Source organism: Mastigoproctus giganteus, chromosome 8 (genome assembly GCF_048544385.1).
Source record: "Mastigoproctus giganteus isolate SK-2022 chromosome 8, ASM4854438v1, whole genome shotgun sequence".
NCBI lineage: Eukaryota > Metazoa > Arthropoda > Arachnida > Uropygi > Thelyphonidae > Mastigoproctus > Mastigoproctus giganteus.
This window is the reverse complement of record NC_143582.1, coordinates 211,539,207-211,553,009: the sequence shown is the minus strand read 5'-3', so window position 1 is coordinate 211,553,009 and position 13,803 is coordinate 211,539,207. Positions and strand designations below refer to the sequence as shown.

The 13,803-nt window shown below is 33.8% G+C and overlaps 1 protein-coding gene across 1 annotated transcript in view; it reads left to right on the top strand.

The window, feature by feature from the left end:
• The window catches only part of Cwc25 (CWC25 spliceosome associated protein homolog), a 65,130-nt gene that overhangs the window by 34,778 nt on the left and 16,549 nt on the right, over positions 1-13,803 (top strand). Inside the window, exons 6-7 of the mRNA XM_090379206.1 lie at positions 2,707-2,970; positions 11,053-11,261. Of these exons, the coding sequence (XP_090235332.1) occupies positions 2,707-2,970; positions 11,053-11,261 (473 nt within the window). The remainder of the gene's footprint in view (positions 1-2,706; positions 2,971-11,052; positions 11,262-13,803) is intronic.

The following is a 13,803-nucleotide window of genomic DNA, read 5'->3' as shown; positions in this document are numbered from 1 at the left end:
TTTTGTTTTAGTTTTTAAAATGGTAATAGTGTGTTTTAAGTTACATTTGTTGTAATTATTTGTGATAATGTGATTTATAAGTTACACTTGTTCATTCAAATGAAAACTGAAAAGTTAAATAAAAGTTGTATTTAACTTTTTAATATGATAATTGTCACTCATCACTGTTTTTTCTCTTCTCTTCAGATAATGTTCCAGGATCATTCCTTTATGATTTCAGAATACAGTGATAATGTTTTTTTTTTACTGATGTTTGGATTTGGATTTTCTTCAGTCGAAGTGTGCTTATGCCACTCTGAACTTGTGCATTTGCTTTCTGGTGTATAATAGTGTGGCCAGGATTCAACCCTACTCATTGTATATTCCAAAGAGGTGTCTCCCTCATGCTCAATACCATAAAAGAAGTACAGAATACACATTAAGCTGTTTTCACTTTTGGTATTAAATGCCAAGGAATCCATCAAGCAATACTGATAGGGAGGAGTTACATTTTTTGAAAGTGCAACTCCTCCCTATAAATAGTATACACTGAGTTCACGAATCCAATGCTAATCTTGCACACAGTGGCAATGTTTTCAATAGTAATGCAACATTTCCTCAAGTTCTGTTACTTTTGCACACTTCACATACTGACCAACATTTTGCAAAAAAATTTAGGCAGTTTTGGTTCCTTCTGTTTTCAAAAATTGTATTACAGATTACATCTCTACCTTGGTGCATGGCTGCAAGGGTGCCACCATCTTGAAAATTGACTATTTCTAATAATGCCAGTAGATGGTGCCAAGTGGGTACTCAATTACCAGCAGACTTTGATCCAGTAATCTTGCATAAGATCATCATCAATTTTTGTATGATGTTTGTTTTGTGGTTCTCATTTGAATCACCTTTGTATAACACAAACCAGTACAGTAGATTACAGTGACTTTGTATTGAAAAATGAAACCAACAAATGTTAATTATGGTATCAGAATAGAATTCCTGTATTCTCCAAATGATGCAGCAAACCAAAGCATGCAGAAGTATGGAGTTGTAGATATACACTGAGAGTACAATAAAGTAGATAGTAACACATTTAGTGTATGCCTACAACTGGGTACTCAGTATTAGGTAGGTGTGCCTAATACTGAGTAGATTCCCTTTAGCTCTCGTGACAGCCTGGATTTGTTGTGGTGTGGTCTCAGTGCAGTGTTGAAAGCGAGCCATAGGGATGACAAGTCTCTTTTACCCTATTGCTTCCCACAATTGTTGCAAATTGGATGGTTTTTTCCCTCTACTCCAGTAAGCTTGTTCCACCTCATCCTGTAGGTATTCATTTGGATTCATGTATAGTGACTGGGGAAGCCACCACATTAAGCTGAATTCACTCTCCTGTTCCTGGGACCAGTTCTGTACAATTCTGGCTTTGTGGCCTTATGAAGACACTGCAGCCATGAAAGAATGCATTTGGTTGGAAATAATTTATGTCCAGATAACTTATGGTATTTAATTGTTGCTCCACTGGTATCATTGTGCACCAAGAAAACATGCTTCACACTATTACATTGCTGTTACTAGCCTGCATTGTTCACTCCTGAAAGGATGGGTCCATGGACCTGTGCTGTTTTCGTTATTGTCTGGTCCTCTCATCAGTTTGAATCAGCAGGAACTGTGATTCATCAGACCAGGCAACATATTTCCAATCCTCTGTCCAGTGTTAGTGTTCTTGATCCTGCTGTAATTATACCATCTTTGTTTCGCTGACAGGGTGGAACCCAGTTTGGTTGCCAGTTGCAACACCCTGTTTGCGACAAGGTATAATAAGTTGTGCATTCTGATATGTATTTTTGATTAGTTTTTAAAATGGTAATAGTTTTTTGGTTGTTATTTGGCTGACTGTAGCCTTTTTCTGTTATTGTGAACTAGTATTTTCAGTTTCTGTTGGCTACTCACATCAATGAGCTGTTTCTGACATTACTGTTTGGTTGGATGTTATTTGGTTATTCTACTGATCTTGATACACTGAAGCACAGTCATATGTGTAAACCACAGCATGTTTCTTGTTTCAAAGATACTCATACTAGCACTTCTGTCATCAACTACTATGTCACATTCAGAGCCACTTAAATCTTTCATCTTGCTCATTTTTGTACTGAATTGCACACATATGGAATCCCTGCATATCTGCACACTTGCTTTATATTACATGGTACAAACACGTAATGCTGTTACTGAAGGAGTGCTCTTTAATGAAAGGTTAGGTTTACTTAATAAAATGGCCACTCAATGTAGTTTATAAACATAAATGTTGAAGAGGGGGATTTTATTTCACAAAAGTGTTGAATTAAATGAGATAAATGTTTTGAATTAAATGAGTTATAAAACATAGCAGCCAACAACAGTTGAGCAGGTGGTCCAGTTTATTTCCAAATTATATATATATATATCTGTATTTCCTGGAGTATTATGATATAATAATCCAGGAAAACAGAATATTTTCAATATATTTTGCATTATACTCAGAACACTTTGCTAGTTTTGCGAGTTTTTTATTCTAATTCCATTTTCTTTGTGCTATTGGTATTACTACCACTACATTTTTTTTATATTGAATATTTTGCCTTCTAGTGCAATAGAATTATTATTTTTATTATTATTAATTTTTCCAATTAATTTTTAACAACAGTTTCTTATTGAAAACTAAATTATGGAACTTTCATTGCTTTGCAGTTGAAAGAAAGTATATCACAAAAGGAAAAGAAAAAGAAGAAGAAGCACAAAAAGAAACATAAAAAGCAACGGAAAAATAGTGATAGTACTAGAAGTGAATCAGAAAGTGAACAGATTTTGGATTTAAAAGCATTGAGGCATTCAGAACACAGGCAGCCATCAAAAGAACATGTGAAAGTAGAAGCTAAAAAGTATCAGCAAGATTCCAGTAATTCTGATTCTGACGATGAAAGAAGACACAGAAGAAGGCAATATGGATTAATTGTAAACTTTTTAAATAAGTATACTTATTTTTAAAAAATAATAATATTTGAAACCACTTAGTTTATAAGTTAAACATAAATTGATGAAAATCCTGTGTACAGTTTTTCACAGGATAATGACAGCAGCAATATTATGTAGGTAAAAAGGCCTATGCGCTCTGGATTCATTATTCTATATTCTTTATTATGCAGCATAGAGCAGAACGGAAAGTAAAATAAAATAAAAAGACGGGTTGTAGTTAAATTAGGTTTAATATTAAATAAATACAATATAATATTAATACAAACAATGGGATATGGTATACTCGTAAATGCCCGCCCCTCTAATTCTTCCATTGTGATCTTTGGGATAGTGACCAGACCCTTAGCAACAGAACCCAACTAACTTCAGATGATATTTCCACCACTCTCAGACTGTGCTTAACTGGTGGCACAATCACGTTCGGTGACTCCATTTACCAACACGTGCACAGCACGGCCATCGGTTCCCCAGTTAGTTCAGTCATGGCAAACATCACATTGGAAGAATTAGATGGTCGGGCATTTACGAGTATACCAGATCCCATTACCTTTTGGTGTCACTACATGGATGATATATTTGTAGTTATTCCCAGAGATTTTGGCAACTGACTCAGACTACCTTAACTCTGTCATCTTTCATAAAATTCACTATCGAACTAGATTTGGGCAATACCCTACCATAATTGGACACCCTGGTCTGACGTGAGGGCACGCGCTTGAGAACAACAGTCTATTGCAAGGCAATGTGTGCTGGCCAATTTACAAACTACCGGTCAGCACATGCGCAGCCATCTTCTCGGAACTATGCAGGCCTTGTTAACTCGTGCCTGGACCCACTCTAGTTCTGCGAATGAGAGGCGCACTGAGATTGCTAGGGTCAAGACAGATCTTGCGAGATGTGGCTATTCCACTAGTATCTTAGATCGGTGCAACCTGCAGGCCTGTGACCACATAGCGACCGACAGGACTGTTCAAGGTAATGACTCTGCTGCAAGTGCCTTTATCCCATACTACCGAAACCTTTCACAGCAATTTTCTAGGGTCCTGAAATCTCATGGGATAAAGTGCATACATCTCCCATTCAGGAAGTTGCGATCCCTCATTGCTAAAGTGAAAACACCATTTCCCATCTTACTACAGAATGAACTAATATACCGCATTTATTTCCGTGACTGCACTAGTTGCTGCATTGGGGGAAACTGGCAGAAGATTCAGCAAATGTATTCCAGAACACGAAAGAGCCATTCGCTTAGTGGACATAGAACACTCAGCCATTTTAGGAACAAGTGCTGAACACTTCTGGTCAACCTGACACGACGTTGACCCACGCCGTGATGTCATGGTTGTCGATCGGTCCCGCCATTACCGACGCCATGTCTGGTTGGAGTCACTGCATATCACATGCTATAATACTGTGATATTACACAGTATCTACAACACCCTCTGTTTCTGTCAACAGAAACAGAGGATGTTGTGTTTATCCTATTACTGAAGCAACCATTCTCATGACTGACAAACGTTGGCAACGTTCCATAATGTCACAACCACAGGCTTTAACTTCCAACAGTTAGTTGTTTTTTTTTTTTTTTTTTGATTTGGTAGTTGTTGGCGCATCGGCTTCTGTGGCCATATTGCACCTCCCAAGGTTTTTGCAGTACTTTGATCCAAGCCCGAGGCGGGAATCGAACCCGCGACCTTTGGGTTGCCGGGCAGGTACTTTACCCACGCGGCTAGCCCGGTCGGCACAGTTAGTTGTGCATCACGCGGTTCACTGTGCATGACTGCCATTGCATGCTCTTAAGTTCTGTGTTCCTAAAACTTTCAGTTCAATGGTTAACCGGTGAAGGGCAACATAAAGCCCGAAAGCTTTTGAATTACTGTTAAACAGAATATGTTAATTACTGTATGTAATTAACATATTCTGTTTTACTGTTTATTGTATGTATTTAATATTAAACCTAATTTAACTACAACCTGTCTTTATTTTACTTTCTGTTCACTCTGTGCTGCATAATAAAGAATATAGAGCATTGTTATGTATTATGGTAGTATTATAATTTCCAAAATTTTTTACTTGGACCATAGGAAAGAACAATGTATTATTGTAGTTTTATGTAATATAATTTTTGAGATTACAGCACCTAATTTTTAACAGAAAAATGGAATTATCAAAGTGTAGGATGTTATATGTCATATAACATAAATGTTATATGTCATATGAATGATCATGGAGAAAAAAGCAACGTGATTATCAAGTTATTATAGAATAATAAATGAGTCAGTTATTAACTTGATAATTTATAAATAATATAACTTAGTTACTTTATATTATTAATATATATTAAAGCAGTAACCACTGGAACTATGAGATGATGGTTATGGATATCAGAATGATACAGAATTACTGTTATTCTGCTATATGGGAAATCTGGAAAGATTTTAACATAGATTATTATAACTTCCCCAAATCTTTCTTATTCATTTAACATATACACTCTCTTGTTTTCTTTCTTAGTGAAATTCTTTTCCATCTTGTATTTTTGATCTTGTTGAAATTATTTTCTATCCATTTGCTACAAAATCTCTGCAAATTCATAACATTTATGAATGTGCAGTGATTATTGCAGTAATAATAAGCAGAATAATCTGTAAAAGTGTTATTTCACGAATGGGATATATTATAAAAGTATTACTTCATGAATGGGATCTATTATAAAAGTATTATTTTGTGAATGGGTTTTGTTGAATATTCTCACTTCACTGGCTAAGGAGGGATGCACTTCATTTTATATATTCGCTGACACAAGAATATCAATAATTTCTCACTGTTTGGACATTAATCTACATAAATCTCCATATTAAATCAAATAGAGAGTGACGAAAGATTTTGTACAGTATGTGTAGAGAAGATTTGTAAAAGCAAGCAAGACTGAAAAGTATATATATGTGCGTGTGTTTTGACAGAAATGGACTATATGAAAAAGAAATACTATTTATCCTGAAATATGTAAATGCTACAATTAAGTTAAATTCTTAGAATGGTGTTATATCACTACCTGTACTAAGACATCACAATATTCAAACAAAATAAAACCATAAAATAAAATTAAGGAAATGCAAAGTGAGTTGCATCCCCAGTAGTGCAAGTATATGACTCTCCCACCCAAGGAATTCACCCCAAAGCTACTGGAGTATGAGTACTATTTGCCTATAAAATAAAAACCAAAGACAGGTAACTCACGAGCACCACCTTTTCAAGGGACATCAGCATTTGCGAACTCCAAAACAGGATCATATTTAAGATGTTGACAGCAGTCAAACACAGAAGTAACAAACTCAAATCATAAGTTATGGCCACCGCATCCAAGATTAATATGGAAATATAACGAATGAAATTTAAATTTAAACATTGACCCAACCAATTGACAGGTCTAAAGAAAATATGCAAATTAACATTAACCGAATGACAAATTAAAACATAATGAAGAAAGCAAGGGGTGGTCATAAGCATTCAAACAAAACAATGGGACAGAAGAACACAGAAGGGAGGAAGAACTTGTTTCATGATAAATATTTTTTTCATAATAGTCTTAGTAGACATAGTTACATTTGTTTAAATATAACAAAGAAATCAAAGAATTGATGAATTGTGACTTTGAAGCTTTAAATGAAACCAAACATTTTGCCTGAATTGCTCTCCTGAGACCATTTTGGGAAGATGAAGAAGAAAACTCAAAACTGTGATCATTTGGTAGTTGATTTACTGGCTTATGAAAAATTTGGATGTACCTTTGCTATAATGGAAAAGGCTGGTGATGTGCTATTGGATATCATTGAGGAAAAGGCCTAATGATCACTGCAAGAAAAACCATCTAGAGCAGAAGTGTCAAACATGTGGCCCACAACACTTGAGTCTGCCCGAATAGGATTAAAATTTAATTGGGAAATATTCAAAGAAATAATAGACTATTCAAATATTCAACAAAATAGTAGACTAGCGGTAGATAAGTGAAGTAACGGGGGAAGGCTTTGCACAATTTTTCTTCAGTTCAGAAATCCATTCTATGTTAAAAAGTATGCAGGCAACGATATTTTGTAGGTTTTATACTCAGCGAGTCTTTACTGCAATTTATGTAAGGTAAGAAAATTATAAATTTCTTTAAAGCTAGAAATATGAAATTATTTTCCATTACCAATTTTCATTTATTTTTAATTTTATCTTATAGGAAGAGTATTAATCATGTCACATTCTAAGAGCAGTAAAAAAAGATCCATACAAGAACACAGAATTTTTCAGACAACATGGGAGCAAGATTATTTCTTTTCTGAAGTAAACAACAAGATTTTATGTTTAATTTGTAAACGCAATATTAGTGTCCCCTTGGAATATAATTTAAAACGGCATTATAAAATACACCGTTCTGAGTATGATCAATATGTGGGTAAAATAAGAGAAGATAAATTAAGAAATTTAAAATCTACACTTAAAAAAAAAAAACAAAGTATTTACAAAAATCTATGAAGATAGTGAGAGTGTGGTCAAAGCTAGTTATGTTATTTCAGAACTCGTAGCTAAAAATTCAAAGTGTTTTAGTGATAGTGAAGTTGCAAAGCAGTGTATGATGAAAGCTGCTGAAATTATTTGCTCTGAAAAAGTTAAAACTTTTCAGAGCATTTCATTATCACGACACTGTTGCAAAAAGAATTGATGAAATTGCTGCTGACATCGGTGGAAAACTTAAGAAAAAAATTGTCTGACTTTTTTGATTGCGGTCAATGAAAGTACCGATATTAGTGGACTGGCTCAAGTAGCCACATTTATTCATGCATGTGATGAAAATTTTACTGTGACTGAAGAATTGTTTGATAAGGGAGTATATGAACTTTTAGAAAAGTATGACCTTCCATTATTAAACCTAGTCTGTGTGGCTACAGATGGTGCAGCAGCAATGAGTGGGAAGGCATGGATTTATAGCTGAATTATTGGCTAAGCAGAATGAAATTGCTCCTGATAGTAAGTTTCATCATGTTCACTGCATTATACATCAGGAAGTGTTGTGCTCAAAAGTAGTGAGAATGGAACACGTGCTGAACTTTGTTAAGAAAACAGTGAATTTTATATGTTTCCGAGGTTTAAATCAGTGGCAGTTTTTATTACTCTTGGAAATTGAGCAGGAAGGTTTACTTTATTATACAGAAGTTTGCTGGCTTTCCTGTCATAAGGTTTTGAAGCAATTTTTGCCTACTACGCCAAGAAATCAAAATGTTTTTAGAAATGAAAGGAGAGTCACCAGAACAACTTAATGATAAGAACTGGTTTCAGGATTTGACTTTTGTTGTATAGATATTATGGGGCATTTAAATAAATTGAACTTAAAACATTCAGGGTTGAATTCAGGTTGTAATGTTTATATACGACTGCGTTAAAGCTTTTAAGATAAAACTCGGACTTTGTTAAAGGCAACTGAAAAATTGTGATTTGACTCATTTTTCTACATGTAAAAATTATCAAGATTCATTCGGTTCTTGTAATTTCAGCAAGTATACCTCAAATATTCAAGAATTACTATTCGAAAGATTCAAGATGTGTGAAAGTAATTTTTTACTATTTAGCACTCCATTTTCTTTTGATGTTGAGAAAGTGAAAAGTAACATTCAAATGGAACTTGTTGAAATTCAGTGTAACACAGTGCTAAAAGAGAAGTGTGTAGTGAATTTGGTGTTCCTGACTTTTATTCTTACTTGCCAAGGCATTTTGTTGAAATGCGCATGTTTGCTAGAGAATCTTAGCTATGTTTGGTAGTATATACCTTTGTGAGCAGTTATTTTTACTCCTGAAGATAATTAAAACTTTACATAGGGCAAGATTAACAAGTGAGCACTTATCATCCATATTGAAAACTACATTTTCAAGTTTCTAGCAAACAGTATTAAATTAATATTGAATTTTTTTGTTGTGATATCTTTTGTAGTGATTTTTTAATCTATTCGATATTAAAACATAAAATTGTGTGTTTATTTTTATCTGTTGTTCTTATCTGATTGTATGCATGTATTTGTTAATAAATATTGAAAACCAATGTCTTGAAAACCAAAGAGATGTAAGTCAAGTCAATATGCGCCCCGCACTGATCCTCATATAAGGTTTAGTGGCCCCCATTCCTATTTGAGTTTGATACCTGGATCTAGAGAATTTTGAGTAAATCTGTCATGTTATTAGCCTTTCTTTCTGTTTTAAACTTTCCAAATTTAAAATTAGATATTATCATTTGGAACAATGCTTTACTTATTTCTTAGCAGCTATTTATGCTAAGTAAAACTGACACTTTGACTATAATCAGTGTAGTTAAATTACCGATTTGGCAGGGATCATATTTGAAGCCATTTCAAGCAGAACTGAGTTTGGCAGAGGACAGAGTTTTCATTTTACAGAAAAACTAGCCTTGAAATGCATGTGGTTTGCAGACATTGATATACCAATGTTGTATGGTGCTAATGTGAACATTTTAGTCCAGTGTATAGTTGAACTATGTAGCAAATTGGTTAAAATATCTTAATGGTAGAAACATGATAAAAAGTTAAAATCATTTTCCATTGTTATTTTTAAAGTTTTAAAGTAAGGTTTAGTTATTTTAAATTTTTTGAAAGTAATATTTTTAAAAATGTAAAGTATATCAGTAATAAATAAAATAATACATTAATAATAAAATAAACAACCAAAGTCAACTAAATCTAGAGTAAACGGTTCAAGCATACGGGAATTATAAAACATTACTGAACATGAATGGTCAAGAGCTTCAGTTGTGTGCATGGTGTAGGGCAAACAAAGTTTGCTACGAAATGCATCAGTTTCAAATTTTAAAGAAAATCACCACGGTATACAGCATTGCACCCTAAGGAGAGGTATGTTGCCGCCGTGGCCTAGTGGTCAGGTGCGCAGGTGCATAAGTACATGTGCCTTGAATGACCGGGGTTCAAGCCCATGACTGCTGAATACGGTGCTCTTTCTTGTATTCTGTCTATCTTGTAAACTCCTCTGACCATTTGGTCGTCCCAGAGTATAAACAGAAAATTTTATTTTTTATTTTAATTTGAAATGTCTGCCATTACCAAGACAGCAGCTGTTTTGATGTTTATTGGCGAGTAACCACAGCATGAATCGTTGAGGAGGCTTCCATCCTGCAGTGGGTTGATAATGGCTGCACTTTACCTTTTTTTTTTTTTTTTTAACCACCTGCAGTTAATAAGAGACCTTACAGCCTAGTGATGGAAATTTCCATAATATGAGAGATGTTAAGTGGTGTTAATAGCTTAAAACTCAAATAAGTTCAGAGCAAAAGCTTCAGTCATACAAGAACTATAAAACATTAATTATACATTAATTAAAAATTTATGTTTTTAGTGCGAAGAAAGACACCAAGAGTTGTCTTCTTTCTGCACTCATACTTCAAATAAAAAGTGCTACTCCTTCACTTCTGCTTCTAATAAAGTACTATTTCCTTGTGCTTCAGATAAAAAGTACTGCTATCTAATGAGAAATATGTTACTATTTATTTGAAATGTGCACTATTATCTAGTGGTTTTGGTGCTTATTGGCATCTCATTGATGGCTAACCAATCACAGTGAGTGGCACTGAAAGGTGTCAGTAACCATTGAAAAGCTGTCCAAGTAATGGTATGCATTCAAGTGAATAGCAGCATACTTCTTAGTAGTAATGTTTTTTATTTGAAGTGCAAGTGTGGGATTGAAGCAGTTCCTGGTGACTTCCTTTGTAATGTGAGATCGATACATTTTGTTACAAAATGCCTCAATCTCATATTACAGTGGAAGAGTACAGAGCTAAGTAGTTTTGTGCTCTTCGCTTTGTATTATAGATATCTGACTAGATCCATTTACTGGAAACAAAAATTGAAATGACCAAATTTCCATTATAAAATCGTATTTAAAGAAATATTTTAATGGAAAAATTATTCCATAATTTAAAACATTACCTGATATTGTTATGCTAGTATATATATTTATAAGATTTATAATAGAGCTTTTATTATCTTGTTTTACTAGGGAGGACACAAGCCATCACATGCATCCAATGGTACAATAAGTAATATACATCAAGATAAAAGTAGCAGACAGAGAAATAGATCACATTCACGTTCCAGGTCTCCTGATGTTAGACATAAATTAAAATATGATACCTCTATAAAATCATCCCGACATTTGCACAACGAAAGAAGCAAAGCATCTGTTTCAAATGGAATGACAACCAAGAGGTAATACATATTTAAATAGAGAGAGAATTACTATTTTGTGTATTTATTGAAAAAGTTTTGACTATGTTGATTCTTTTTTTTTCCAGTTGTGTGCTTGGCTTGCCCAGTGTATCAGTTAATACTGTATTTAGTTGTTTGCTTTTTTGTAGGTATGTGAAATTATAATCTCTTCTTTCATGAAGTCTTCTTTCGTTTTGGCATCATAACAGTGCCAAATGGGATGATCTGGATAATTTCTTTGGGTTGTTTAAATTCCTTTTCCTTGGATCAAATAATTGATGTGATTCTTTTAGCAGTTAAAACCTTTATTTCTCATCCTGCTTTCAACTCATTACCTTTATATGAACCTTAGATCTGAACCTAGAGAACTGTTAGGGCTTTTAGAGATAATGAATTCTAGTATAACTGGTTTGTATTAACATCTTAAGCCTTATTTTTAGTGTGTACGCAATCTCATAATTGAAAGCATATTATTAATGCATCCAGAATAATTTTTTAATAGTTTATGTAGAAAATCAGGCCTTATGACCAAGTGACAGAATGGGTGTCTTGATCTTTAGCTATAGCTGTTGGTTGCAACTTTTATCCATTCTTATTTCTATCTCTCTGGAATTAAGATGGTTATTTTCTAACATTTCTTAAAGTTAAAAGCTGATTTATTAGCATGCTGCTATGATAATATCAACAAATTTGATCCTTTTACACTGGTCACATCCTACCCAATGTTCATTTGATTTTTTTTTTTTTTTTTCACCAGACATTATAAGAAGAGAAACCAGGATGTTTTTTTTTTTTCTCTTAATTTTATTTATGTAAGTTACTAAAATCTGTGCCTGCTGCAGAGTTAATTGTTATTTTTTGTTGACTTTTTATACTCTTATTTCATTAGTTTTTCTAATAGAATAGAAATTTGTTATATTTGTCAAATCCAAATTGTTTTTAACTCTTTTGTGAACAAATTTTCTGAATATTTGTGTGTGTGTGTGTGGTAAGTTTTTTCATGGAATTTTTAAAGTTTTTTAAAAAATGAAAACTCGGGACATAAATATTTTTAAATGCTCTTGTTTATACTGCAGCACAACTACCGTGTCAAAGGAATTTACAGTAACTTATGAATACAATAATTAATCGTATTTAGCAGTCATGTAGACTTGAATCATGATCCGCTTAAAGAGCATGTGCTACTGCACTCTCGCTGATGACCTCTCAGCTGTGTCATGCTTATATCAGTTCTTGTTTTGACTCAAATGCCTGACATTAGAATACAATTATTCAAAACTCAAATGAGAATTTAAAAAAAATTCAGTTACTTTTTTATTTGATGCAGTAGTATCCTTTTCTGTCTACTACTCCTATGCTGTGTATTAATTTATACTATTTTATCTCAAAGTTCCTGAGAATTTCAGTTTTGGCTTTTTAAGTCCAAAAAAATTTGATTAAAAATCAGGTTATTATAAACTGTCTGCGATTGTTTGGTAACACAGATAAGAAATGACAGCACATACTGAAAAATTTCAAGACAAATCGTACATTAATGAACACATTATTGTTTGAAAAGACCTTTAAACTATAGACCTATGTATGTATTCTTACAGAGTAGTGATGGGAAAAATGAGTAATTTGGCTAACTTAACTCACTCGAGCAATTACAGAAAAGTGACTCTGGTCTTCAAGTCGCTTCATAATAAGTCAACATTCACTATGGTAGCAGTGACTAGTAAGTGAGAAATTTTTTTTTTTTTTTATATTATTTTAAAATTCACTGATTTGCAATAGCAAAAAAAAAGTAAAGTAAACTGCAGCAATTATCAACCCATTGCAGGATGGAAGCCTCCTCAACAATTCATGCTGAGGGGAAATGGACCATAATCTGCCACGCTGGTCCAGTACGGGTTGGCAGATCAACCATATTTAGCAGTCAGGGGCTTGAACCCCGGTCTACTCAAAGAGCGTGTGCTACTGCACTCCCACCCCTGACCACTCAGCTGGGGAGATAAATAATGCTTAACCTGTGTAACAGAAAAAGAATCCCTCCTCAAAGCTGGCCTTCTGCTTGTACCATTATTTCTATAATAGGACTTGTCCATTTTTTTTATAGAGCAGTCAAAATTTAAAAGAAAAGTCTTTCTAAAAAGGCTTTAATTGTGAGTGAGGCCACCATGAGTTGCATAAATACTACACTGTAAAAGAGAAGAAAAATGCTGTTTTAATTGGCTTTATGACATGCTAGCAAGCAATTATTAGCTCAAATTTCAAAATTTTGTTTCTGCAACTTTTAGCATTTCCCATCTAAGTTAACTTATCACTGAGTTGTTAGGTATTACCTAAATGAGGTGCTAGTAAGCTCCAAAACAGCCATCTAGGAATGACACCACATTACAAATAAGCAGAATTATACATTTCCTCTTAGAGATACGTTTCTCTTAGAGAAATTCCCTTATTCATTAGTGTGGCATTTAAGCAACTGTTTTAGTTTTGTTAGCATTATTGAAACATGCCTATTGTCACCATGTCTGTCAGTCCATCTGTCTGTCTGTACAAA